This window comes from Hemibagrus wyckioides, linkage group LG15 (assembly GCF_019097595.1).
Source record: "Hemibagrus wyckioides isolate EC202008001 linkage group LG15, SWU_Hwy_1.0, whole genome shotgun sequence".
Taxonomy (NCBI): Eukaryota; Metazoa; Chordata; class Actinopteri; order Siluriformes; family Bagridae; genus Hemibagrus; species Hemibagrus wyckioides.
The window spans coordinates 6,368,160-6,391,529 of record NC_080724.1 but is presented as its reverse complement, the minus strand read 5'-3'; the positions used below and the strand labels follow the sequence as shown (position 1 = coordinate 6,391,529).

At 37.5% G+C, this 23,370-nt stretch overlaps 1 protein-coding gene across 1 annotated transcript; it reads left to right on the top strand.

The window, feature by feature from the left end:
- The first annotated feature begins 4,947 nt into the window (after positions 1 to 4,947).
- Positions 4,948 to 15,149, top strand: LOC131365478 (transmembrane and death domain protein 1-like). Its single transcript, XM_058409031.1, has 4 exons — positions 4,948 to 5,182; positions 5,556 to 5,675; positions 11,032 to 11,184; positions 14,735 to 15,149. Exons 1-4 carry the CDS (start codon positions 4,993 to 4,995, stop codon positions 14,932 to 14,934), a joined length of 663 nt encoding a protein of 220 aa, XP_058265014.1. The 5' UTR covers positions 4,948 to 4,992; the 3' UTR covers positions 14,935 to 15,149.
- The last annotated feature ends 8,221 nt before the right edge of the window (positions 15,150 to 23,370 follow it).

The window sequence follows — 23,370 nt, the reverse complement described above, 5'->3', positions numbered from 1 at the left end:
TATACAAATATACACAAAACTACTGTGCATGTTTCATATAGAAACCATGAAGATGATTTGGAATGTATTTGATATGATGGCTTAGATTTTACTTTTTTACTGCTTTAACTGTTTTGCACTCAAGTGGTCATTAGTGAACAGTTGATAACCTCCACAAAACAGACTTTATGTTAAAACTATTATAATTTTTTTGTTTACATATTTATAATTTTTGAACATACAGTACACATAGGTGGGAGTATCAGTATTACCCAGAATAGGATGAGTTGCCTTTTAAGTCTGATTCCTTATAGTGTCTAAAGTAGCTAAATTTATATATTTCTGTAAAACCGCTTTATGAAAATTCCCATTGTTTAAAAGCACTGTGTAGAGAGAAAACTGAATTTAATTGAACTGAACACCACAAAGATTCACTGGATGTAATTAAACCAGCTAATGAGTTTCAGCTCACAGCTCTATCTAACACATATACTGCATGCTTTTTTCACCAGCCAAAAAAGGTCTCAGAAATAGGATTAAAGTAGTCCATCTCCACACAGACACACACACACACACGCACGCACGCACGCACGCACGTAAAACACATCAGCTAGGATAATTGCATCATGTGAATCATTTTTGGTGTTCAATTAAGTTACATTCAGTTTTATATTAAAGTGCTTTTAACAATAATCATTATCATAAAGTGGTTTTGGAGGAGTATACAAATTCATATATAAACAGTAAAATTTATAAATTTATCCTTAATGAACAAGCCATGTCCTTTCTTAGAGGCTATTCAGAGACTCCTTTGCCAGTAAATAAACACTCATATCTCTAAGTTATTTGTGCCCCATCACTAAAATCATTTGCAACAAGGATGGATTTTAAATAAACACATTCACTCTAAAGATTGCTAGGAGAGGAGGATCTCAGAGATTCCACAATTCTACAGGAGCTGCACTCCTCAGTATCTCCCAACATCAAGCTTCCCACCCCCCAATAACCAAATACAACCCCATACAATCCACACCCAAACAGACACACACACACACAAACACCCCACTCCCTGTTTTCCCTACAATCCATTGTCTTGACTTAGATTGTTCTACTGAAATCCAGAGCAGGGTTGGGCTACATAACACTTGTTCAGACTTGAGTGAAGTAAAAGGAAGCTGTTTTATCTGTGGGACTTGCAGCACTATAAACTTTAGTGTAACAATGTGCAGGCTCTATTACAAAAAAAGATAGATAGATAGATAGATAACTGTTTTGGATAAAAAAGCAAATAAAAAAGCATGTCCTCCCTGTATTGTGCAGTCACCCTACATTGTTTCCAAAAAAATAATAAATAATAAATAAATAAATAATAAAAATACTAGATACCATGGATAAACTAAACACCTGAAAAAATGCATTGGTTTTTATATTATGTCTGGTGAACAATTTTCACAAATATTAAAAATGTGTTCTCTTGTGTTTAGTCATTTAAAAGGCTTTAGGTTGGATCCAACTGTAGAGCACCAGGTGTGCTTGCACTTTATGGTGAGAGGAGGGGTTTCCTAAAATCACATGTTCCTATTGGTCTGAGCAAAGAAGTAAAGCAGCATTACCTGAGGCAGGTAGGCAAATAAAGAGAGTGGACCAAACTGTTGCTCATCCACCCTTCTTTATTTTCTGCACAGGGACAATCTTTACATTCATGAGAGTCCACTGATTTTTTTGGAAGAGGCTTTGGGAGTAGATCCGGAACTAAACAAAAGAGGTGAGTGTAAATTACTTGCCAAAGTGTATGACCTATCATAGTAGTTTGATTGGTCTTTTTTGTTGGTTTGTTTAGTTGGTTTTTGTTTTACAATAGTTTTTAAAACTCTATAACAACATGTTAATGGCTAAGTGCAGAAAGTTAACCAACTTCTATTCACAGGTAATTAATGTGCATTAACTGCATGAATTTAACTCTGAACCTATTGTTCATTTCAAAGCATATTATCTACTAAGCACTGAAACTAATGTAGCCAGAGGTATGACCAGAGAGGACTGGGACTTAAAACATTAAAGTATCACAACATTACTTCATAGGTTTGTGAGAGAGCAGTTAGATTATTACTTCCAAGAGCACTGTAAAATGCACATTTAAAAAAAAAAAACCTATGCAGGTGTGTGTGTGTGTGGTCTTAAGCACATTTAAGTGCTGGATTTCACTTTACAGGACTGCGTAGTGCCTCCATGGCCCAGGGGCATAAAGAGAAAGACAGGCCTGGGCTCGCTGTAAGGAGAGGCCGGGTTTCAGAGTGTATATACACCCAAACTCTCACCCACATACTGAACAAATTCACCTGTAAAAATGATACATGTCACCAGCTTGACTGCTTTTTTAAAAGACTTCTTCTCTTAAATAGTTTGATCAGAACAAACGTTTATGTCATGTTAAATGCTCTTTATATCTGTTTTGTTTTTTTTATTTATTTGAATCATAGTGTGCCTTTTTCTTTAACAGGGTCTCCACGAGTTGCAGTGTAACAAACTGCATTTACAAAAGGACTGATGTTGTGATTCCGCAGTTTTCTATAGATTCTATCCTTCATTCCACCGGAGTCTGTGTCTCTAAGGAATCAGATTTCAGTGGTGTGAAGCATAGAAGACATAGAGTCATTACACAAACCTTCCTGAATAATAAAATAAAATCACGGGAGAGACTGGACTAAACCGTGCAAAATGATGGTGTTGAGAATCAACAAGGACACTTGTCTTTATGTTACCGTCAGTTATTGTTTTTAACTCAGTATTCACAGCCTTTTCTCTGTGGTATGTGTTTGTGTGTGGGTGTGTATATTTAGTGTCAGTTGGTGCTTGGAGCACTTGAAGTATGCTAAATGGTGTAAATGTATTCCTCCCCTGACCTTGTGCCCTCCATCTTTGTGCAGAGGTTTTAAGTCTATAACTTCCTTAATTTTAAACTCCCTATAAAGCAATTTGCCATCATGCATGCGTTCTTTAACTCACAGCATACTTCTGTTTCTGCGCCAAAAAGAGACATGTGGCACACAAAAACTCACACACACAATCTCTCTGTCTCTCTCTCTCTCTCTCTCTCACACACACACACACACACACACAACACACACACACTTGTTTTTTGGATAATAACCCCCCCATGCAAATAAACTCAGTACAGATTCTTTTTCATACTCTTTAATGTGTATGTACTTTGAATATTTTTATGTGTTTAGTTCAAACAGTTCTCCATGTGAATAATGTTCTCCATGTATTTTCAGAATAAAATGCAAATGAACATATTTTTTGCTCTTGGATTTTGGTGGTGTTTTCTTTATAAACAACAACTGCAGCCTAATGCTTCATATAATCCTTATTGTCCTTAAATGTCTAATAAATAGCTGGATTCAACCTGAAAAATATATATATACGTATCATATATGATACATTCTTAGAATTCCCTAGCTATATATTTCTAATAAATAATATTGGGCGTTTTTTCAATTATATATAAATGTAAATATATGATTACATACTGTATTATGTATTGATAATAAGTGAAAATGTTCCATATAATTTTTTTTTATTATACTGTATACACTTAAAGGATTACAAGAAAAGTAAAAAAAAAAAAAAATCTTATTTACTTATAGTATTCATTTAGTAAAAGAGCATAGGAACGTGTCCTTGGAAATCCTGACTATTTTCAGGCCTTTGACACTGATTCTTTCTTCAACAGAATCTGGTCCAACTAACTCCCCAGATGAATAGAATGTCTTGCATCATGACTATTTAAAAATAAAGTCAAATCAAAAAATAATAGTTTTTGATCAGATGATAGCCACTGCACTTTTCTCCATTTTCCTCCTCCTAAGCCCAAGCCTAAATGAAGACACAGGTAAGAAATTCAACCTGATGCAAATTTTAAACAGGAGAGTCCTTTAATAAATCCTGATTTATCAAAAGGAAGGTGTTTTGTGGGTAAGGAGTCATACATATTAGATCTTTTATAGGAAAATAATCAAAAACAACCTTGAAGTATTTTATGCCTCTTACACAAAGCAGTAAGCCAAAAATATTTTTTGTGTATAATGTTATTTTACAGTTAATTTTCATGCATGACAATTTTAAATGTTTAAGCATTTGAATGTGAAATAACATTCTAGTTATCATTTATCACATATAAAACAGATATAAACAGTCAGTTCTTCACCTTTTTTCCCTCTCTTTGAAAAAAATCTCTCTTTCACCATATCAAAAATGTTAATTAATTTTTTTTTATATTATTATAATATAATATATTATAAGTTTTTAGTCTGTTTATGTGGCACGTCCTGCACACTAGTCTCATTGTTAGTGTTGTTACCATAGAAACAATAACATTAGACTGGGTGCATTAAAGCTGGGTGCAGCTGGCATTACTGTCAGACCTGCTGTAGAAAATTAACCAATTCCTTGAGATACTTACAATTATTAGGTTCAATAATTCAGCAGTGCACTATAGTATGATTGGTACTAAATAATTACTAATATACTGAAACAGGAAGATTAACTAATTAGGAGAAAACAGTACACTCTTCTCATAGCTGCAACTTGGGAGCCAGAGGTTGGGCCCAGGGTGGTTTTATAGTCCATTCTTATGCAAAGTATGTTTGTCTGAAATATGTCTAACTGATAAAAATATAATGATCTAGGAGTATGTATCATTCAACCCATGAGATAAAGTAATATTTCCTTATTTTTTATAATGGTTTGATCTGTTGTATTTTCGCACCAACTAAAATTTTCAGACATTTTCTCTTATGTCTCTTTCTGTTTGCTAACATTGCATAAGTCATTTGAATTTTTTACTTTTTACTCTTTTTTTCTGCTACAGAATTTTTAATCTAATCAGTAACTCTGAGGTTCCAGTTCAAGTTCAATGAGCATAACACTAAACTATACTATGGTTCTTGCTATAATCAACAACTACAAATGAAGTAAGGAAGTTACTGTGGCAATTAAAATGACTCTTCAATGGTCTCAGGGATGGTGGACTTAGGATCACATCAGCTGCAGCGACTAGTGGATCTGCTGACAGTTCATGAGTGTGAAGAGCTTCTGATGACCCTCTCCAACCCAGTGGAAAACACCTTCAGTCAGCTCAGTTGCCTCTCTGAAGAGACAAACCAATTCAGACAGATGCCCCGTACACCCAGAGATACAGGTATAGAGATTCTGTTACTAATTTTTAACAAACACAGAATCCTTAAACCAGTGGTTGGATACAGCTTGCATACAAGATGAAATGTTGCTCATATTATTTTATTAAAAAAGGCTTCATGTAATTTGTGTGCTCAACACTTGAAATACACCAGAGTGCAGTACGTTAGGTTTCCACCAATAAAATGTTCCATAAAATCCTCCAGAAGGGTGATTCTCTTGATGAACCCACACAGCATTTATTAAGACAACAGACAAGAAATAAATCATTTGATTGTGTGAAAGGGAATCATATGAAGAATTCACTGCTCTTAATGTGCAGGATGGACTGCAGCTATCTAAGTGTGTGTGTGTGTGTGTGTGTGTGTATTTGTCAGACAAAGAGTCCCACTGTCATCCAGTTTTGATAGGCTGGCTCCAGACTCATAGTGAACAGATGTACTACAACAGACTGTCTCGCACTCTTCAACAGATTGGAAGGACTGACATTGCAATAGGTTAGTTTCTCACACACACACACACACACACACTCCTTCTCCTTCTACCAAACCTCTTCAGTTTCAGATTTCAGTAAATGTTGTACTGTAAATAAATAAATAAATAAATAATGGTACAATGAAAAAATATTAAGTTAGTTTCAGTTTGTCACGTTTTGAAGGGATGCAGCCAGGCAGAGCCAAGTGCAGGATAAAAACAGGCCTTGTGTTTATTAACTAAAAATAACACAAACCACACAACTAAACAAACATAACATGAAATAAACAAAACTCACATACTTGAAGGCATCACTGAAAACAAAGACTCTAGACCTAGAAAAACCTAATAGAAACTCAAGGAACCGAACACTACAACAAACAATGACTTGACAAAGACAGACACGAGAGGGCAGGTATAAATAAGACAACACATTAGGAGCAAATTGGAAACAGGTGACTGGCAGTGGTGGGCAAAGTACACTTTTTGTGAGAAGAATCTACTCACACATGCCTGTTAATACAAGGTCTGACAAATGATCATGATACAGGTGTCAGTTAATATTATTCTAAATCAAGGAGCACAATGGGAACATAGGGCTGTAAAACAACAGGACTTCAGATCAATTAGGTTTTCCTGTTAAGATTTATATTATTAGCAACAACCATCAGTGCTTACTGCTTATCAGTAATCAGGGTGAAAATCTATAATTTCATATACCAACTATCCCAAAACTGCTATCGAATTATTTTTTATGGTTCTAATTGAATGCAAATACATTGGTTAGAAAGCTAATAAAATTCCCTTTAATCTGATATAAATCTAAAAAAAAAATTGCTCTTTGTTAAATTGACCATCTGCCCATGTAATTACCAGTGCCATGTGTTTATTTTGCAACATCCTGTGCATTGTGTTTTCCCGAATGTCACGCCTGACACGCATGAGGATTGAGGTCAAATGCGAACTATTTTGGGTTCATTAATACCAATGCGTTGACATTCACTAAATGCTCAAGCTTCTATAGTTGCAAACTATATTTTCATATGAAATTAATGAGAAATTAATTCCCTGAGAAATTAATTCCCAAATTCAGCCCAGAATATTTGCGCTTCCTGACGAGCTACAGCCAAAACCGTTTCTAAAAGTAGAGATTATGACCTTTCTTTGACTCGGATCCGTGAACTCTGCGTTACGCAAAGGCATTTATGTAGAGAAAAAAATTCTCAGAAATGGTCATTTTATAAAAATGAAAACACTTTACCATGTAGATGTTGAAATGACACATTTGTTTGTGCGTGTGTCCCAGTGTTTATAGGGTACAGGTGTTTGTGCATGGACACTATACATGAAAATGGACGCTAATGCCTTTGTCCTAGGAATCAGTTTTAAACAGACGACAAGATCTTAGCAGATTCACTTTAACAGAAACTTGCTGCTCTACAGATTCAGAGGAAAAAAGTTGAAATTCAACTCAGTCAGCACAGCACATTTTAATATTTAGTAACTAATGATTTGGTGTGTGATGGGCAATTACAGTATTTGTGCATTAATCTTATTCTGTTTTAGATTTATTCACATACACAATAAAATCTGTCATTGCTGCGAGCGAATATCGCCATTATTATTATAACAGGACGTGCTCACTTCTGTGTTTATGCAAACATGATGTAGAATTCTTGCAAGATGAAATCATATGTTAGTGAGGCAGAGCAGATATGTGAATATATGAAAAAGTTTCTGTTCTATAATGTAAAAAAAATCCCGCAGGTAAGGCCACGGGTCATGGGTGTGCAGGTGACGGGATAGGGTCCATCATAGGCTACAGTATTTCAGGCTGTGGCACTGCAGTTTTAATGCTCTACCGAACCGTTTGACCTCGCTGGATTTAATGAAACTGAAAAGATACGTTGGTTCAAAAATAATGCACATGCTGTAGCTTGGTTTGCCTCCTGTGCTGAAATTGGACAACAGCTTCTTCTTTTTTTACTACAAGTAATGAGAGATGTACGATAATGTAGTGGAGTGAAAAGTCTCAAAAAATGTTTTAAAGTGTTTAAAAAAAAATGTTTAAAGTTACTTAACTTTAGTAAAGTACAGATACTGGGGAAAAAAGATACTTAAGTACAGTAATGAATTACATTTGCTTCGTTACTGCCCACCATTGGTGACAGGACACGTGACATAACTACATGACATTCCACAAGCTATAGCAATATACCTGCCAGCACTCCCTCTGGTGGTCTGGCAGGGAATTGTCCCAGTAGTTCCTGACACACTTGGTACATTTGTGTGCATTTGAACCACTTGAACCAGTCATAAAATTATGTATCCATGAAACTGTCAAAAATTAGACAGACGCGAAGACAAGATGCAAGTTTCTGATATGTATGTAAGACTGTGTCACTCTCACAGGCTGCCTTAGAAACAAGTACATAGAAGGTTGGCTTGGGAATGACACATGGGAATGACAGTTGCCAAAGTCACAGAGACCACCTCTCTCCATGGTTTAAGGCAACTGAGGTGGCATATCTGCTGCTCCTCATCTCTATCTCTCAATTTCACCTTATGGTCAATGTCCCCAGTTGCTGTTTGACCTTGAAGGGCCCTTGCCACTTGGCGAGTAATTTAGAGCTTGATGTAGGTAATAATTTGAGCACTTTATCTCCCTGTGAAAACTCATGTAGGTGAGTGCCCCATTATAAGGGTTTGATAAAACTGCTCAACCAGGCAATATGCTGCTATGAAAAATGCCTCTGCAACTCTGTATGCTGAGATGCTGTGACAATGCACAGTACTCGGGTATCACACTGTGTAGTCCACCAAGAGCAATGTCCTTGTGCAGTCCAATCTAATGGCTTGATGAGGTCAATAATAATTCTTTAAAAGGTGACCTCAACTGATGGAAGAGGTTGCCATGGCACTTTCAGGGTTGATGGCATATTCACCACCTGACATTTGTAATATGCTGCATGCCGCCTGTGAACATTGTCATGAATGCCAAACCTATAGAAATAGGTCAAGAGATGGTTTAGTGTTTTGTCCTGACCTACATGCCCTGCCATCAGATTATGATGAGCTGCCTGGAATAACACTTATTACAGGTTCTTTGGAATTAATAACTGTGCCGTTCCTTTTGTTTGTTTGTTTGGTTGGTTGATTGGTTGTCCCACACCACTCAATATAATCTTTAATAATCAAAAAATAATGGAAGGAGAGTGCAATGTTGGGCTTAACCCACTGATCATCAATTACTTTCACTTTCAGGAGTCATCCACACACATACCCCAGCAACTGAAATGGTGACCAATTTGTTTGCAAGTTGTCAGTGGATGGGTGGTGTGGCTCCCTATATTTTATGCTTTTTTATTAATTGAATTGGAATGGCCACTAGGGAATTTCATGCACACATGCTCACTTTCAAACAGGTATTGGTAAACTGAGTTTTGATTTGGTGATGGAGCTGGAGGTGAGTGACTAGGTGAAGTTCTCCACCAGATGAACACCAAGGAATTGGTGCTCTTGATGAGCTGGGGGTTGAACCCCGATCTTCCTGGTTCAAGCTGTGCATTGCTGCACAGTCGTGAGTTAGCAGAGTAAACAGCAGTGGGCTGAGCACAAAGCCCTGAGGGGCCGCAATGTTCAGTTTGCTGGTGTTGGAGATGCTGTTCCCAATCCGGACTGACTGAGGTCTCCCAGTCAGGCAGTCCAGGACCCAGTTACAGAATGAGGTGTTCAGGCCCAGCAGGCCCAACTTCTCAATCAGGTGCTGAGGGATGACTGTATTGAATGCTTTACAGCATTTGTACGTATGAGTCCTGGTACGTATTGTCCAGGTGGTTGAGGGCCAGATGGAGGGTTTTGGTGATGGCCTCGTCCGTGGAGCGGTTAGTACGATATGCAAACTCCGCTGTCCTGAAATTGGTCGTGGATTCTCTGGGCGTGTGCGTGCTTCGCCTCTCTGATGGCTCGGGACAGTTTGATCCTTGTTGTTTTTAAGACCGCCTTGTCCTGTGCTCTGAGTCTGTAGACTTCAGAAGTGCACACACTTTTGCATTCATCCATGGGCCCTTAGAGTTCACATAGTGCCTTCTTAGCATTAGTGCTGGGGAGAATATACACTCCGAAAATGAAAGCAGTGGTGAATTCACAAGGTAAAAAAATGGTCTAGGGCTAGCGATGAACAGTAGATAGAAACAAGCACAGACTTCTTACACTATTCCGTGTTAATGTAAACACATCCACCGCAGAGCTGCATTTCTGTTGGCACGAAATGAGCTGAGCCCGGCTAGCTGAATGGCGGCGTCTGGAACTCTGTCGCTGAGCCACGTCTCTGTGAAAAGGCAGCAGTCTCTGAACTGTTTGTTTACAGTTTAATGAGAAAAAGTTTAATGTGAAGAAATACTTTGATATGCTCAGCAAATTGAACACTGCATTACTTCTTTTTTTTTCAAAATGCCTGACTTGCCTAGTTATACAAATACAGTACATCTACATGACAATTTAATGTACTGTAACATTGGCACAATCTACAACACATAACTCACAATGTGGTGTAATGATAATTCAAATACATTTTTGTATGGGCCAAAATATCATTAAAAATGCACATAAACATTTGCAAGTGCATTATAGATTTTAAACTGAATATAGTTGCTATGGCACTGTTCTAAGACTCCAAATTTCTGATTATTATCTGTAATAATTATTGGCTTATAGTGCCAAACTGTGAAATGTTTGAATTCAATGTGTTTTACAGTATGTCACTTTCTGTCAGTGGGTGCAGACCAACATGCACAAGACTCATTTGAGTGACTATGGAAATGTGTAAATGATCTAACAGAAGGTTTGTTGAATCTGAGAAAATTCACTAAATTGACCGCTTTCCACCTGTTCCTTTCATCAGCCCTTCAAATGGACAGAGAGAGAAGGATGAAGTGACAAGTATGACAATACTTTAGTGAACGTTATGCATGACTGGGAGGGAAAGTGATTTTCCTGTATAAAAATTGAAATTTTCATTTTTGTTCAGTGTACCATGCTGAAATTACATAGCCTTAATTGTCAGATTGTAAATAGTGTGCCACAATGAAAGTATACTGCAGAGGCTAATTACCTCCTTACATACATACTGTAGAGTTTGAATCTGCATGTGCTTCATTATACTTGCAAGATTTATAAGCCTGGTGCAGATTGTTAATCTCATTTGAAACTATTCAGTGTGCTGCAAGAACTGCACAAGCCAATGTATGATCATAAAATGAATGGCAAAACAACTGTTAAGGCTGAAAGCATTCCTTGGCTATGAGAATTATATAATCTGTTTGTAAACAAATTAAGACAAATTAAGCTTGTTGTGCCTGTATGTTGTTTATCTTGTAGAGTTGGGTAAGAACATCAATCAGGACAAGAATCTGGCTATGCAGCACTATGTTGAGGAATATCATGAGCAGGTCAACCAAATGGCCTCCCATTTAATCCACTCCCAAGCTGAGGAAACAACTTACAAAGAAACACGTCATTCTGCAAAACAAGGTAAGGAATTATGCAGTACATTGCATCAGTAATGTTTTTAAATACTGCTTTAAAACAAGTTTTGAAAATTTACATAGAATCTCAACATACAGAATCTGGCATACAAAAAGAGAATTCTTTTTTCTGAGAACTTTTGCAAGCGAAAGGCAATAACCCCAACCGTCACATGGAATCTACAGTAAATCAGATCATAATTTCCACTGTATGCAGTCATGGGAAAAAGTTCTCCTTGTTCGATTCTATTTATCAGTGCCTAAATAACAACTGTGTGGTCATCACCATTTTTTGTATGTGACAACAAAAATACACAACAGATGGGCTTTTCTTTTTCATGTACATGGGCTTTTCTGTTTTTGGGGGGTGGGGGTGGGGGGTTCACAAAAAGTAAACCTACTTTCAGAAACCAGAAAAAAAGTACACAATAAGTCCACTCATCATCAGCACCATCACAGGCATTAGTCAAAAACTAAACACAGTGCATCACAACAAATACAATACAAGTGGTACAATAGTGCCAAGCATGGTGGTGGAGGGATGATGATTTGCACCTGTTTTTCAGCCACAGGACCTGGGAAATTTGCAGTCACTGAGACAAGAATGAATGCTATTTTATAAGTATTCTAAACATCTGTAGTCTATGGTACAATTAGTGCTGTTTTATTGGCTGCTACATTTTACTCAGCATCTGGGAGAATCTGCCACAGTTCTTCTGGAGTTTTTGACTGTCAAAAACTTGCTTCTGTTGTTTACATTCAAAAACAGCCTTCCTCCTTTTTTGGTCTAAAAATCATGGAAATTATATATTTTGGGCTGATACCCAAAATGGCCGGAATAGTAAAACTGGTTAATCAACTTGGTATGCTTAAGTGAATTTTACTATTCCGGCCATTTTGGGCATCAGCCATTTTGAAAGATGTGTGTTAAGATGCTGTATTTTAAGGGAAAACTCTGGAAGTGTTATGCACTTAAAGTATGTGGGCAGCACCACCGTGTGGTTAAAAAAATTTTTTTATTATTTTTTGGCCAACATAGAGGTTATTCTTTGTCCTGCTGCTTAGAGTATGGGATAGGACTTCCTTGCAGCTCATCACTTCCCTTGGATGGCCATGTTTATCACGCCTTTGGGGCCTAATAAGTACATTATAATGTTCTTTGGCCTAATCAATACCCAAAGGTTTTCTGTACTTCATAAATGAGGCCATCTAGGAGATGCTGAACCACTCATTCATTAGTTTTAATGACATCTCAATCTTAAGCAACTCACCAAAGAAGCATGCAGTACATGTTTACCAGCTCTGTCTTCAGAAACAACGATATGTCAAGCTCAAGAAGTCACAGTTTCTCCTTCTTGGGCCTTTTCACACCTTTTCAAGACCGTTTCACACACTGCTTTATTTATGACTTGGTTTTTAGCACAGAATGCACACACACTCATACACAGGGCTCTGTATGCTGTGCTGTGCTCAGCTCAGCTTAGCTCAGCATCTGTCCGTCTGTCTGTCTGTCTGTCTGCCTGTCTGTCTGTCTGTCTCTCAGGTGCCTTCACAGGTGTGTGAAGCTTACTGCTTGTTCACCTGGACTCTGCCCTCCATTTACAAACCAGCACTTGCCCATGCCCCTGCCACCACAGTCATATCTAGTAAGGGGTAGAGTATGGACCTAGTTAAGGCTAGAGCTGCCAGAGAGTGGCCCCAGACCACCTTGGTACAGGCTGTTGAGCTTTACACATTTTTACCAGTTTTTGAGCTTTGCAAATTTCAACCGACACTTCATTAAGAATTTCAGTATTTCAGTAGGCCATGCACTCTGACCAAGAAAGCCCAAGGCAGATTTACATGGATAAGGAGTCTTTGAGTATATAGTATTGCACATTAAGTCTATGGCTGAACCCTTAATCAGAAGTGGATTATTCCATTTAGCAGTCTGATGGTATTCAGGTAAAAACACTTTCTTGACTTGACAGCACAGCTCCTTTGGCTGCAGTATCTCCTGTCAGAGAGCCGGAGGGATAACAGGTAGTGACAGGGGTGAGAGGAGTCACTGATGATGCTGGTGGCTTTTGACAGGCAGTATTTCTGGGCCAGGTGTTCAGTAGGTGGCAGTGTGGACCCAATAATTCTTTCAGACGCCCTTACATCTCTCTTCAGAGCCATTTTGTCTGAGGAATTACAGTACTCATGCCAAAGAATAATGCCACTTGTTAGAACAATCCTCCCTCTGTGCCTTCTCCCCACAGTCCCGGATGAGAGCCAACAATGATGTGTCTGCCTACTTTATGATGTGGTTTGTACTAAACCTTGCACAACAGTCACATGTCATCAAAGTGAATAATGAAGGACTTAGATCACATCCCTGCAGCACATTTGGTTTGGGTGGTAGGCAAATTGAAGTGGGTCAAGTGAAGGGGGTAGGACAAATGTGATGTGATCCTTGAACATGCAGCCTGGTATCTTGTCAGGACCTGTCTTGTCTTGTCATTTTCCTTAGCATTCTGGCAGACATCAGCTGGGTCAAGACTTAGCACCTGGCCAGAGTGTTGTGGAGTGGCTTTCATTAGTGGTGTACTGTTAAGTGTCCAAAGCCAACTAAAGTAATTGTTAAGGTTATTTAGGAAATCGGTGCTGTCACAGAGGGACTGGGGAGCAGTCTTGTAATCTGTGGCAGATCGAATTCTCAATATTATGGTTGGAAAGACACACACACACAGGGATGACAACAGTTGCAAGAACAAGAAGAATGATGTTTCTGTAGGTGAATGTCAGGATGCCATAGTTAGCTGTTGCCACAATTAGGAGTTAGCTATCCCCAGCTCTGGCATCGGCTGAGAAACCTAAGAAAAGGCTTGTGAAATTAGTTAAGCCTTTAGGGGCGCAATCAACACTGGTTAGGTGTATAATGGGGGTGCCAGACATAACATGCCATTGTAAAATTCTACAAAACATGTCTCAATGTGTTTTATTCCACTTATACACAGCAATTTCTTAATGATTACAATTGTATTATTTAGAGGACCATATTTCATACTTTTTAATTAAGCCTATAGTTGCATTTAATGTTATGGTGTCATGGACTGCTGGCCAGTTCCCTGCCGGAACACCAGAGGGTGGTCTGGCAGGGCTTTTTTTATTTTCCCATGTGCTTCTGTTCATTTTGTGTTTGCACATGTGCTTGCCCCAACCAATTCTTCCTCCCTTTCTGCGCTTCTGCACACCTATTCCTTATATTTCAATGATTACCTTCCCTATTTTTTACCTGCTGTCTAGTCCTTGTGTTTTGTTACCTGGTTTTGCTTCCTGGATTCTGATGTTTGTTTTGTGTTTGTTGTTTTGTTCTTATTTGCTTCGTTTTCCCCAGCTTTTCCTTGTGTTTGTAGCTTTGTTATTTTAGTAATAAATTCCCCATTTCTCATCTTATCCCTGCATTTGGCTCTGGATTCTGCACCAGTGGAGGCACTGACACCTGACATATGGATCATCTGTGAAGTCCACTAATAGCAGTTGTAAACATGTCTTTGTGTTCATTTTTGTTTTTGTTGTTATTGCTGTTACAGAGAGGAGCTTGTCCTGGAAGGATTTGGACCTGGTGGTGGAGTGGCAATCAACACCACCATATCCGCACCACATGCTGGATGGTGCCTGGCCTCTGTTAATTGGCCTCATCTTTGGAGTTGGTGGTGCACTGCTCTTAGGCATACCATTATTGCTCTTTATCTTGGGTCTATCACTATGTGATCATTTTGGTCAATCCTAATCTAATCTATAATCTCAGCACTAAATACACCATCATTCCTTTCACCTTGATGTTGTGCTAGACTTACTAAAGATTCTAATAAAACAAGGAATGGCAAGTGAAAAGAAATAAAAGGTTACAATGTTCATAACATGCAATTAATATAAAAAGTCTACACATGCCAAAATGGCAGGATTTATGATGTAGAAAAATCATGATAAATCATAGAAGTTTTACCACCCTCTGTGTAAACATACAGTAACCAAGTTGCATAAAAGTTCCCACCCCTATACTAATACTTTGTTAAAGACCTGGTATGACCCAGAGCCGCACAGAGTGATTAGCTCTGGATTCAGTGATGATACCTTTACTGGGGGGGTAGGGAAGACGGACACAAGAGGATTGCCACAAGAAGTGCTGGTATATTGTGAACAAGACTATATATACATATATACACAGCTGTACAATGGCTTCTTCATCAGGGTGGGCCAAGGCCAAAATTATAAACAAAAGAGTCTGATAGTTTTACAACTGGAAAAATACAGTGGCTTACCTAACTCCCTACACATAAACAGAGGTAAGTAACCCACTCCCTACCCTATAGCCAGTAAACAAGTGAACAGAATGTACAGTGAACAATATATACAGAGAGTGAACACACACAGCCAACAAGTCCAAATGGGAAAGCCAAGCTCAGAGTCAGGGAAAACAGGCACAAGTCAAAATCAGAAACTCAACACAAGAATCATTAATACAACTAATCTACTAGAACTGCAAACACACCATTTCAAACATCCTTCACCTTTCTTCCCTTCTTCTTCCTTAAATATGAGCAACAGTGGTGATGTCATCGAGGTGGAAGTGGAATCAGGGTAAGGAAGGGCAGCCCAGAAACTCTGGCTAGGAATCGGACCTGCACACACAGATTGCACAAAGAACACATAAAAAACAGACACACAAAAGAATCATGGGTTGTAACACCCCCCACCTCCCCAAGAGTGAACCTCACTAGGGTTCACAATCAACAGAAGAAAAATATCAAACAACCCTCAGCACATCAGGCTTGTGATAGGGTATCCGCCAAAGCATTGGTCTGCCACCAGGGTATCTGGTTGCCCTTTTTATGGGTGATCACTAAATTAAACCATTGCATAATTAAGGATCAGCATATTAGCCTCTGGTTTGTATTACACACCCAATTTAAGAACACTAGTGGGTTGTGGTCAGCAAAGACTTGTATCAGAGTGGGACTATCACAAGGTAAATGTCAAAATGTTGAAGGCAAGTGCTTCTTTTTCAGTTGTGCTGTAGTTAAGCTGGTGTTTTAAAAACTTCTTGGAAAAATAACAAACTGTGTGTTCTATTCCAAGGTCGTCGTCTTGCAGAAATAGCACTGCTGCCCCTGTGCCACTAGCATCAGCTTCCAACTTAAAGGGTCTGCTCAAGTCTGGAGCAGACAGAACTGGAGAGCTAGTCAGGAGAGGTTTAAGTGATTCAAGGGTAGACTGACATTCTGGTGTCTACTTGAATGGCACATTCTTGCATAACAGGTTAGTTAGGGGTAAAAACTTTTGAGTTTATTATACATTTTGGGACAAGAAACAGCACGGTATATTGCACTATAACTTATACAGTATGACTTGCCAATATTTCCTCACTCTTGCAAAAACAAGATCTATCAAATTGTAAGGCCATCTTTTGTGTACAACCCACTTCAGGTCACCTTAAGCCATTCATTAGTTGATTTGGATGTATGCTTTTTGGGTCTTTGCCATTCTGAAAGGTTATAAGCTCTTATACCTGGTCTTCAGCTTACTAGCAGACACCTGAAGTTTTTTTGTTTTGTTTTGTTTTTTGCAATTTATATAAAAGCCACAGTTCTGGCTCAAGAAGCTTTTCTTGCCCAAAGGTACGATGCTACTTCCACCATGCTGCACTATAGGTATGGTCTTCTTTTGTTTTTTTGCATGCATTTTGGATTTATGGAATTATTATACCTTTTGGAATTGGTCTCATCGGTCCATAACACATTTTGCCACATGGTTCAGGGTGATTTAGTCTGACATAGTTGTATTTCGAAAGAAAGGGTTTTTGTCAGGCCACCCTACCCCACAGGCCAGATGAAGAAATGAGAGATGAAGAGAGATATATACATACGTATGAGAGATATACTTTTTTCAGACCATGGTTTCATCAGTCAGATAAAAGCAAAAAGAAGTGAAGATCCTATAGAAACACCTTATCATTATTTGATGATAGCTGTATAGTAATTACTTTTGAGCATGAGATTAAACATCATTCTGAACACAGCCACATCCCCAATTATAAAAGAGTCTATACACTTATGCAACCCTGTTATTGAAACTTTTTCATTTTTTCTATTTGTTCCTAATATATTTTTAACTTATTTTAACACATTGTAATTTCAACAGGATTTTATCATTTTAACTGGGGTGCCTAGAATTTATCTATCCATTTTACCTGTTCTGTACCTACCACTATTCTGAATGTAATTCTGTAAAAATTCTATTGAATCTTTGTTTTTATATTGAGCCAGAGGTGCACATAAAATATCTTAAATACGTTCAAAATAGTCATCATAAACAAAAAACTTTCTGTTTTTATACAGCTAAAGTTATTTATAATGGAGTCTTCCACTACAATCCTGGCTAATACTCTTCATCAGTATTATACACAGGAAATAATCATTGCAGGGGATTTTTTGCCAATCTGCAGGACAGTGTAAGACTTCTGCATCTCTGGTAGGAGACAGGCTGCATGCTGGCACTAACCATTTTTGCCTCTCTGGTGTGGAGGAAAAACTAATTATCCAGCCTAGCTTGTTGTCCCTTGAGTGTGCCCATAACCCCTGAAGCAATCCACTGGTTTAATAACAATGACAACAGACAATGCAACCTGCACAATAGCACTCAGAAAGTGACACAAAACACTGGTCAGGTAGAGAAGAGCATACTGAGGAAATAATATGCAGAGGACAGCTCTTTATTATCAACATGTAATAATGTGTGGGATCAACAATCTAAATGTGTTACATTTTTTAAATAGTCCCAACTTCCAGAATTAATGTAAATATTCTTGTCTCTCTATGATTTCTATTTATTCTATAACTGAACTAATTATTTCATTACACAAATCTAGCCTAATGTGCTAAAGATTAATGGTGCTAAGCAGCAATTGGAGGCAATTAGTTCATAGATCTACATCTAAACAAATTTCAGTGTGGTGGAGCATAGAACTGGACATAGTCAAGACTGATAGGTCAAGAGGGCCTGTCATATGGAAAACTTTACCTGTGACAACTGCTGCTTGGACTTTTGTCTTATCACCACATGTAGAGAATACACACTACTGATTCACAGTTTGTTTACAAGGTTAGTAGATTTAATCCAGGATTCAATCCAGGGATGTCTATACAGTATGATCACGAAGAATGTCAATTCTGCTCACGTTATTATACTGTACAGTATATGAGCCATGTGTCGTGAAGTTGAAAAATAATTCTGCATATTTGTAATAAAGAACATTTACGTCTGATTTTCATTTAGTGATGCTAAATGGTGAAGCAGCGCCTCATCTGATGAACTACATCTGAGGGTTTTTTTTTTTGTTTTTTTTTTTAAAGCCACAGTGCCATCCTGTGGTTGAATAGTTGAATACTAGAAATAGATGTGGAGCATATGATGGCAAACGAATGCTCTGACAGAACGTGTAATGAGTTGCTATAATGGACATAAAATTGTCATTTACATAAATATCATATACAATCTGATAATATAAAGCAGGAAGCTGATATTGTATTTGTTGGTGTTGGCCAGATCTATCATGACATGTAAGCACTGGAGAAAATGCACCCATATAGAGGAAACATAAAAAGCACTTACATAGTCTAAATTGACTCCTCATAACAGTGTGGAAATTAAATCTGCCCAAAAAAGAGTGAAATGCTAAAAGCAAATATCCTGACACACTCACACTCTCAAACTGTGCTGAATACATAAGGCATAAGAGAGGCTCTGATGCATGTATAATAATCTGTGCTGCTTAACGAACCAGACGGCAAGTACCATATGGATCTTTGTGGATGAAATGAGTCTGAATGAGACAAATTATATATGATATGTCTATACACTTACCACATGTACCAATCATGTCCTAGCTTTTCACATCAATGCAATAAGGAAACTCACCCAGCTACATAATCAGCCTTGCAGTATACAAGAGTGTTATTTTGCTAATGTATTGAAATGGCACAGCGAGCACTGACATCTTCACATAGTTTATAATGAGATCCCAAGGGAGCTATTGTGCATTTTTTCTTTTTCACACAATATTTTTACTTACATGTAACAGTGTTATTAGATGGACATGACTCATTAGAATAAACCCTGTCAATTATTTTAATTAGATAAAAAGCCAAACAGGCCTACTGCAAAATGTTAAAGAGTTCTCTCTTACTTGTCTATCTTATTGTTCCCAGTATCCTATTACAATCATGTACATTTATGTCATTTAAAACTTGGAATATGCATTTTATTTCTCAATTAAAAAAATGTAGCATTCATTTTGGTGTGGAATAATTGGTGGTTTAATATAAAGTTTAATATAAAGGAGTAAATATAAAGCTGTTGATAGAAACAACACAGAGTTCATGGTCTGATGTTTGGCAGGTTCTACATTGTGCACAATCATCCTTCCATCCATCACAATTATTCTTATGACTTATAAAAGAGGATATTCTGCCTTGCACTTTGAATTGTGGAAGCACCACAACAGTGAGCCGGTTTTTGTTAGGCTTATTCACATTTCTAATTCTGTATCTGGCCAAAACTGAAATACCTAACATTAATAAATACAGAAAAAAAGATAAGCTTGCTAACTAGTTAACAGTGATGGAACTAGCACTGTAGGTTCTCATTCAAGTCTTGTGAAAACACTTAGAACAATTGTGAAAATACTCAGACACTTTCCTGGACCAGGCCTCATGGTCTGACCAACTGTTCTACACATAGGAATCTCCAAATGTGATATTTTTCCACTATGACTATTTTAAAACGAGCAGTTGTTACTCAATTTAATTAAACTAACATTTGTACAATTGAAATTAGACAAGTAATTTATCCTTTAAAATGCCCAAGCAGGGAAACAACCCAGCCACTAAGGGGTTAACTTTCAGTGCTGATCCCAAGCCCAGATAAAATGGGAGGGCTACATCAGGAAGGGCATGGAAAACCTGTGCCAAATCAAAATATGCGGTTGGGATAATCTGCTGTGGCAACCCCAAACAGGGAGCAGCCAAAGGACACAACACAGAAAGAATTTTATGTGAACATACCCGTGTTTATGTTGAAAGGATAAGAACATGTATGCTGCCAGGAAGATATGATTTCAGCACAGAAGCAGAATGTTTAGAAAGAAATGAAAATTAAGGTGGATTATGTTCTGTACAGCTAAAAGTTTGAACTATCATGGACCGTGGTGATAACTCATGTTTAAGTCAGTCTGTTATTGAACACATCCAAATGTATTTCTGAAGTAACAGAAATTAAGAAGAAAGAAGAAACAGTAATTGCTTAACTGGTCCATTACTTGACTGTATGACTTTAATATTAATTATTAATTATTTCTGGCTCAGAAATAATTTTATCAATTTTATTGCTTGGCTGTAATAGTGTAGATATCTTTATAACAAGGAATTGCAACAATATTATATCAGTGAAGCCATCCTAGGACTGGAGGACATTTTGCCCAGAATGCCCAATGGGTCTTACAAAACTACAACATGCTATTTAAACAGCATAAAGTGAATATAACAACAGGAATACTGATATCAATGAAAAGGAGACTTATCCAGATTACTCCATAATGCAGTCATGCAACTTACAGAAATCAATTTCAATGGTGCATTGCATGAAACATGGCCCAATACTTTACTTAATTAATCATCTGCGCAAGAAAGCTTCATCTGCAATTTTATGCTTAAATTAATTGCTATCATAGAACATTTAAATGTCATTGGACCAGCAGACTAAGGAAATGGACAACATTAATTAATATTAGCCAGGAGTGACCTGCTGTGCCCTCAGTCTGTGAACAATGCAATACATTCTGCTTAGATGGCAAGACTTATGGCAAGAGATTTATGGCTGGTTGTTTGTTAATAGATCTTAAAGATTCATTTTACTGTATGAGCTTGGATTAATTGCTAAAATTTGTACTTTAAATGTAATTTAATTGAAATGTAAAAGGTATCCCCCAAAACTCACCTAAAGCACAATAACTCTTGATTGATGACAATTCAACTTTGTCTGTTTATGAAACTGTGTCTAATTTACAAAAAATGCTATATGTTAATATCATGTTTTAATGCCACAAACATTTTTCAAATACATTAGGATTCAAGAAGCTGATACAGCTCATGAGTTGACAGATGACCTGTGTCACAAAGAGGAGGAAAATAGTGTAATTTTACTGCATTCCCTGCTGTGCCCAATTAGAGCAAAAGACAATTCTTTACTCTCTCCTCCTCTAATCACTTATTATGGGGTTTTTTTCCCCAATAGCCACAGGCAGCCATAAGATCAGGGATGTATGTGTGATCTCAAGCACACCTCAGGATGACTACATAATAGTCATAATAAATCTGTTCATGCATTAGGAATATCACAGGTAAAAGCCAAATTGCACCTACTGCTCCTCTGCACACATCCTGTTCTGAGGGAGAAGTGTATGAAGTGCTCCTTCCAATGCTGTTTAAATAGAGTTATGAACAATAGTAATTGGACTATCATAATTAGTTTCATGTTTGACTTGTAGTGGATCATATGCTCAGATGCTTGGTCTACACACACACACACACACACACACACACACACACAGACATACACACAAAAACACACATTATTAGAACATAGATGCAAATACAGAAAAATATTTATTGTGCAAAAGAAACAAATAAAATAATCTGTGAGGCAAAACAAAACTGAGGTGGCAAAACATATACACACAGACAACAACAGCTGCAAAACAGTGAGAAAACTGGATCTTAAAAGTGTGACAGTTATGAACTGATAAACTCTGACCACACGTCAGTGGTCTGGTGGGGAAATGTCAGAGTTAGACATGACACTAACAAACACAATCCACAGAGACATTGTTTAACACTAATTACTACTATAACTATTTAAAAAAGAACAAATATAGTATGAGCAAACTGAATTTATTGTCAATGATTTTATTATTTAAAAGCAGGAATAGATATCAGAACTAAATGGTTAAGCAAACTATGTATCACTGACTCAATGCCTTAATACTATTTTAAGCAATATTCTACACTCGTGAAATTTGCTAAAATAAGTGGCGCCATATTATTCAACATTATTTGAACAGAGGTGATTATCAAGCTCTCTTGCCTTTAAACTCCAATCTGAATGATTAATAATGACCCTGATGCAAACACCGTTTCTAAACATGAAGACTGCTAACATGCCTGTTACTATGGTGACCATGCCCATGGTGTCTGTGTTTGCAATGATGGTGCCCGTGATGGTGATTCCCATGGTGATAATACCCATGATGACCATGTCTATGATGATCATGCTCATGGTGACCATGCTCATGGTGATGATGATGATGATGATGATGATGATGATGCCCATGGTGACCATGCCCATGATGAAGATGCCCATGGTGACCATGCCCACGATGAAGATGCCCATGGTGACCATGCCCACGATGAAGATGCCCATGGTGACCATGCCCATGATGATGATGCACATGGTGCCAACACCCATGATGACTATGCCTGTGATGACCATGCCAGTGATGATGCCCAGTAATCACATTTAGTTCAAGAATTGCTTTTTCACTTTGGGTACAGTTGAGACAAATTAAGTTGAGAAAGATGTCAATGTCTAACATGACAACCCCAACACCACCAAGCCCTTTCTGTAGCCAAGACACCTGTGAATGTGTAGATATGGTATTAGTCAGCTTAACATTTATTGCAGTAACTTCTAAAAAAAAAAAAAAAAAAATCATACAAAGATCACTTTTTACGTATTACAAAATGTTTGTACTCATGGTTTTTATTCTGTTTGGTTGTCTATGCAGAATTTTACTGTCTGAATGCAATGAAATTCTCTTTCCTCTACAGCTACATCTGAAACAAATCTTTGTTCTCTGAACATTGCTGATGCTTCATTCATAGCTATTGTTAATAAAACCAGAATTATTCATATTAAAAATTCAAGGTGTCCTCACATCTAGTCCGTGGCTTCGAACACTATCGAGTTTTGTTAAAGTCTTTAATTCCTTTTGTCCACTCTTAATGGCCTGGCACACCTAATAGGAAGTATTAAAAATTCTCAATTATTAATTAGACCAAAATTAAAAGTTTTTAATCATGTAGCCTAAATCATCCATAAGAAAACAATCAAT

What these genes read in the sequence shown, in the direction of transcription:
- LOC131365478 (XM_058409031.1), top strand. Translation starts at nt 4,993, where the DNA reads ATGGTCTCAGGGATGGTGGACTTAGGATCACATCAGCTGCAGCGACTA. An exon ending in CCGTACACCCAGAGATACAG is followed by an intron (nt 5,183 to 5,555) that starts GTATAGAGATTC and finishes TGTATTTGTCAG; the next exon opens with ACAAAGAGTCCCACTGTCAT. An exon ending in AAGGACTGACATTGCAATAG is followed by an intron (nt 5,676 to 11,031) that starts GTTAGTTTCTCA and finishes TTTATCTTGTAG; the next exon opens with AGTTGGGTAAGAACATCAAT.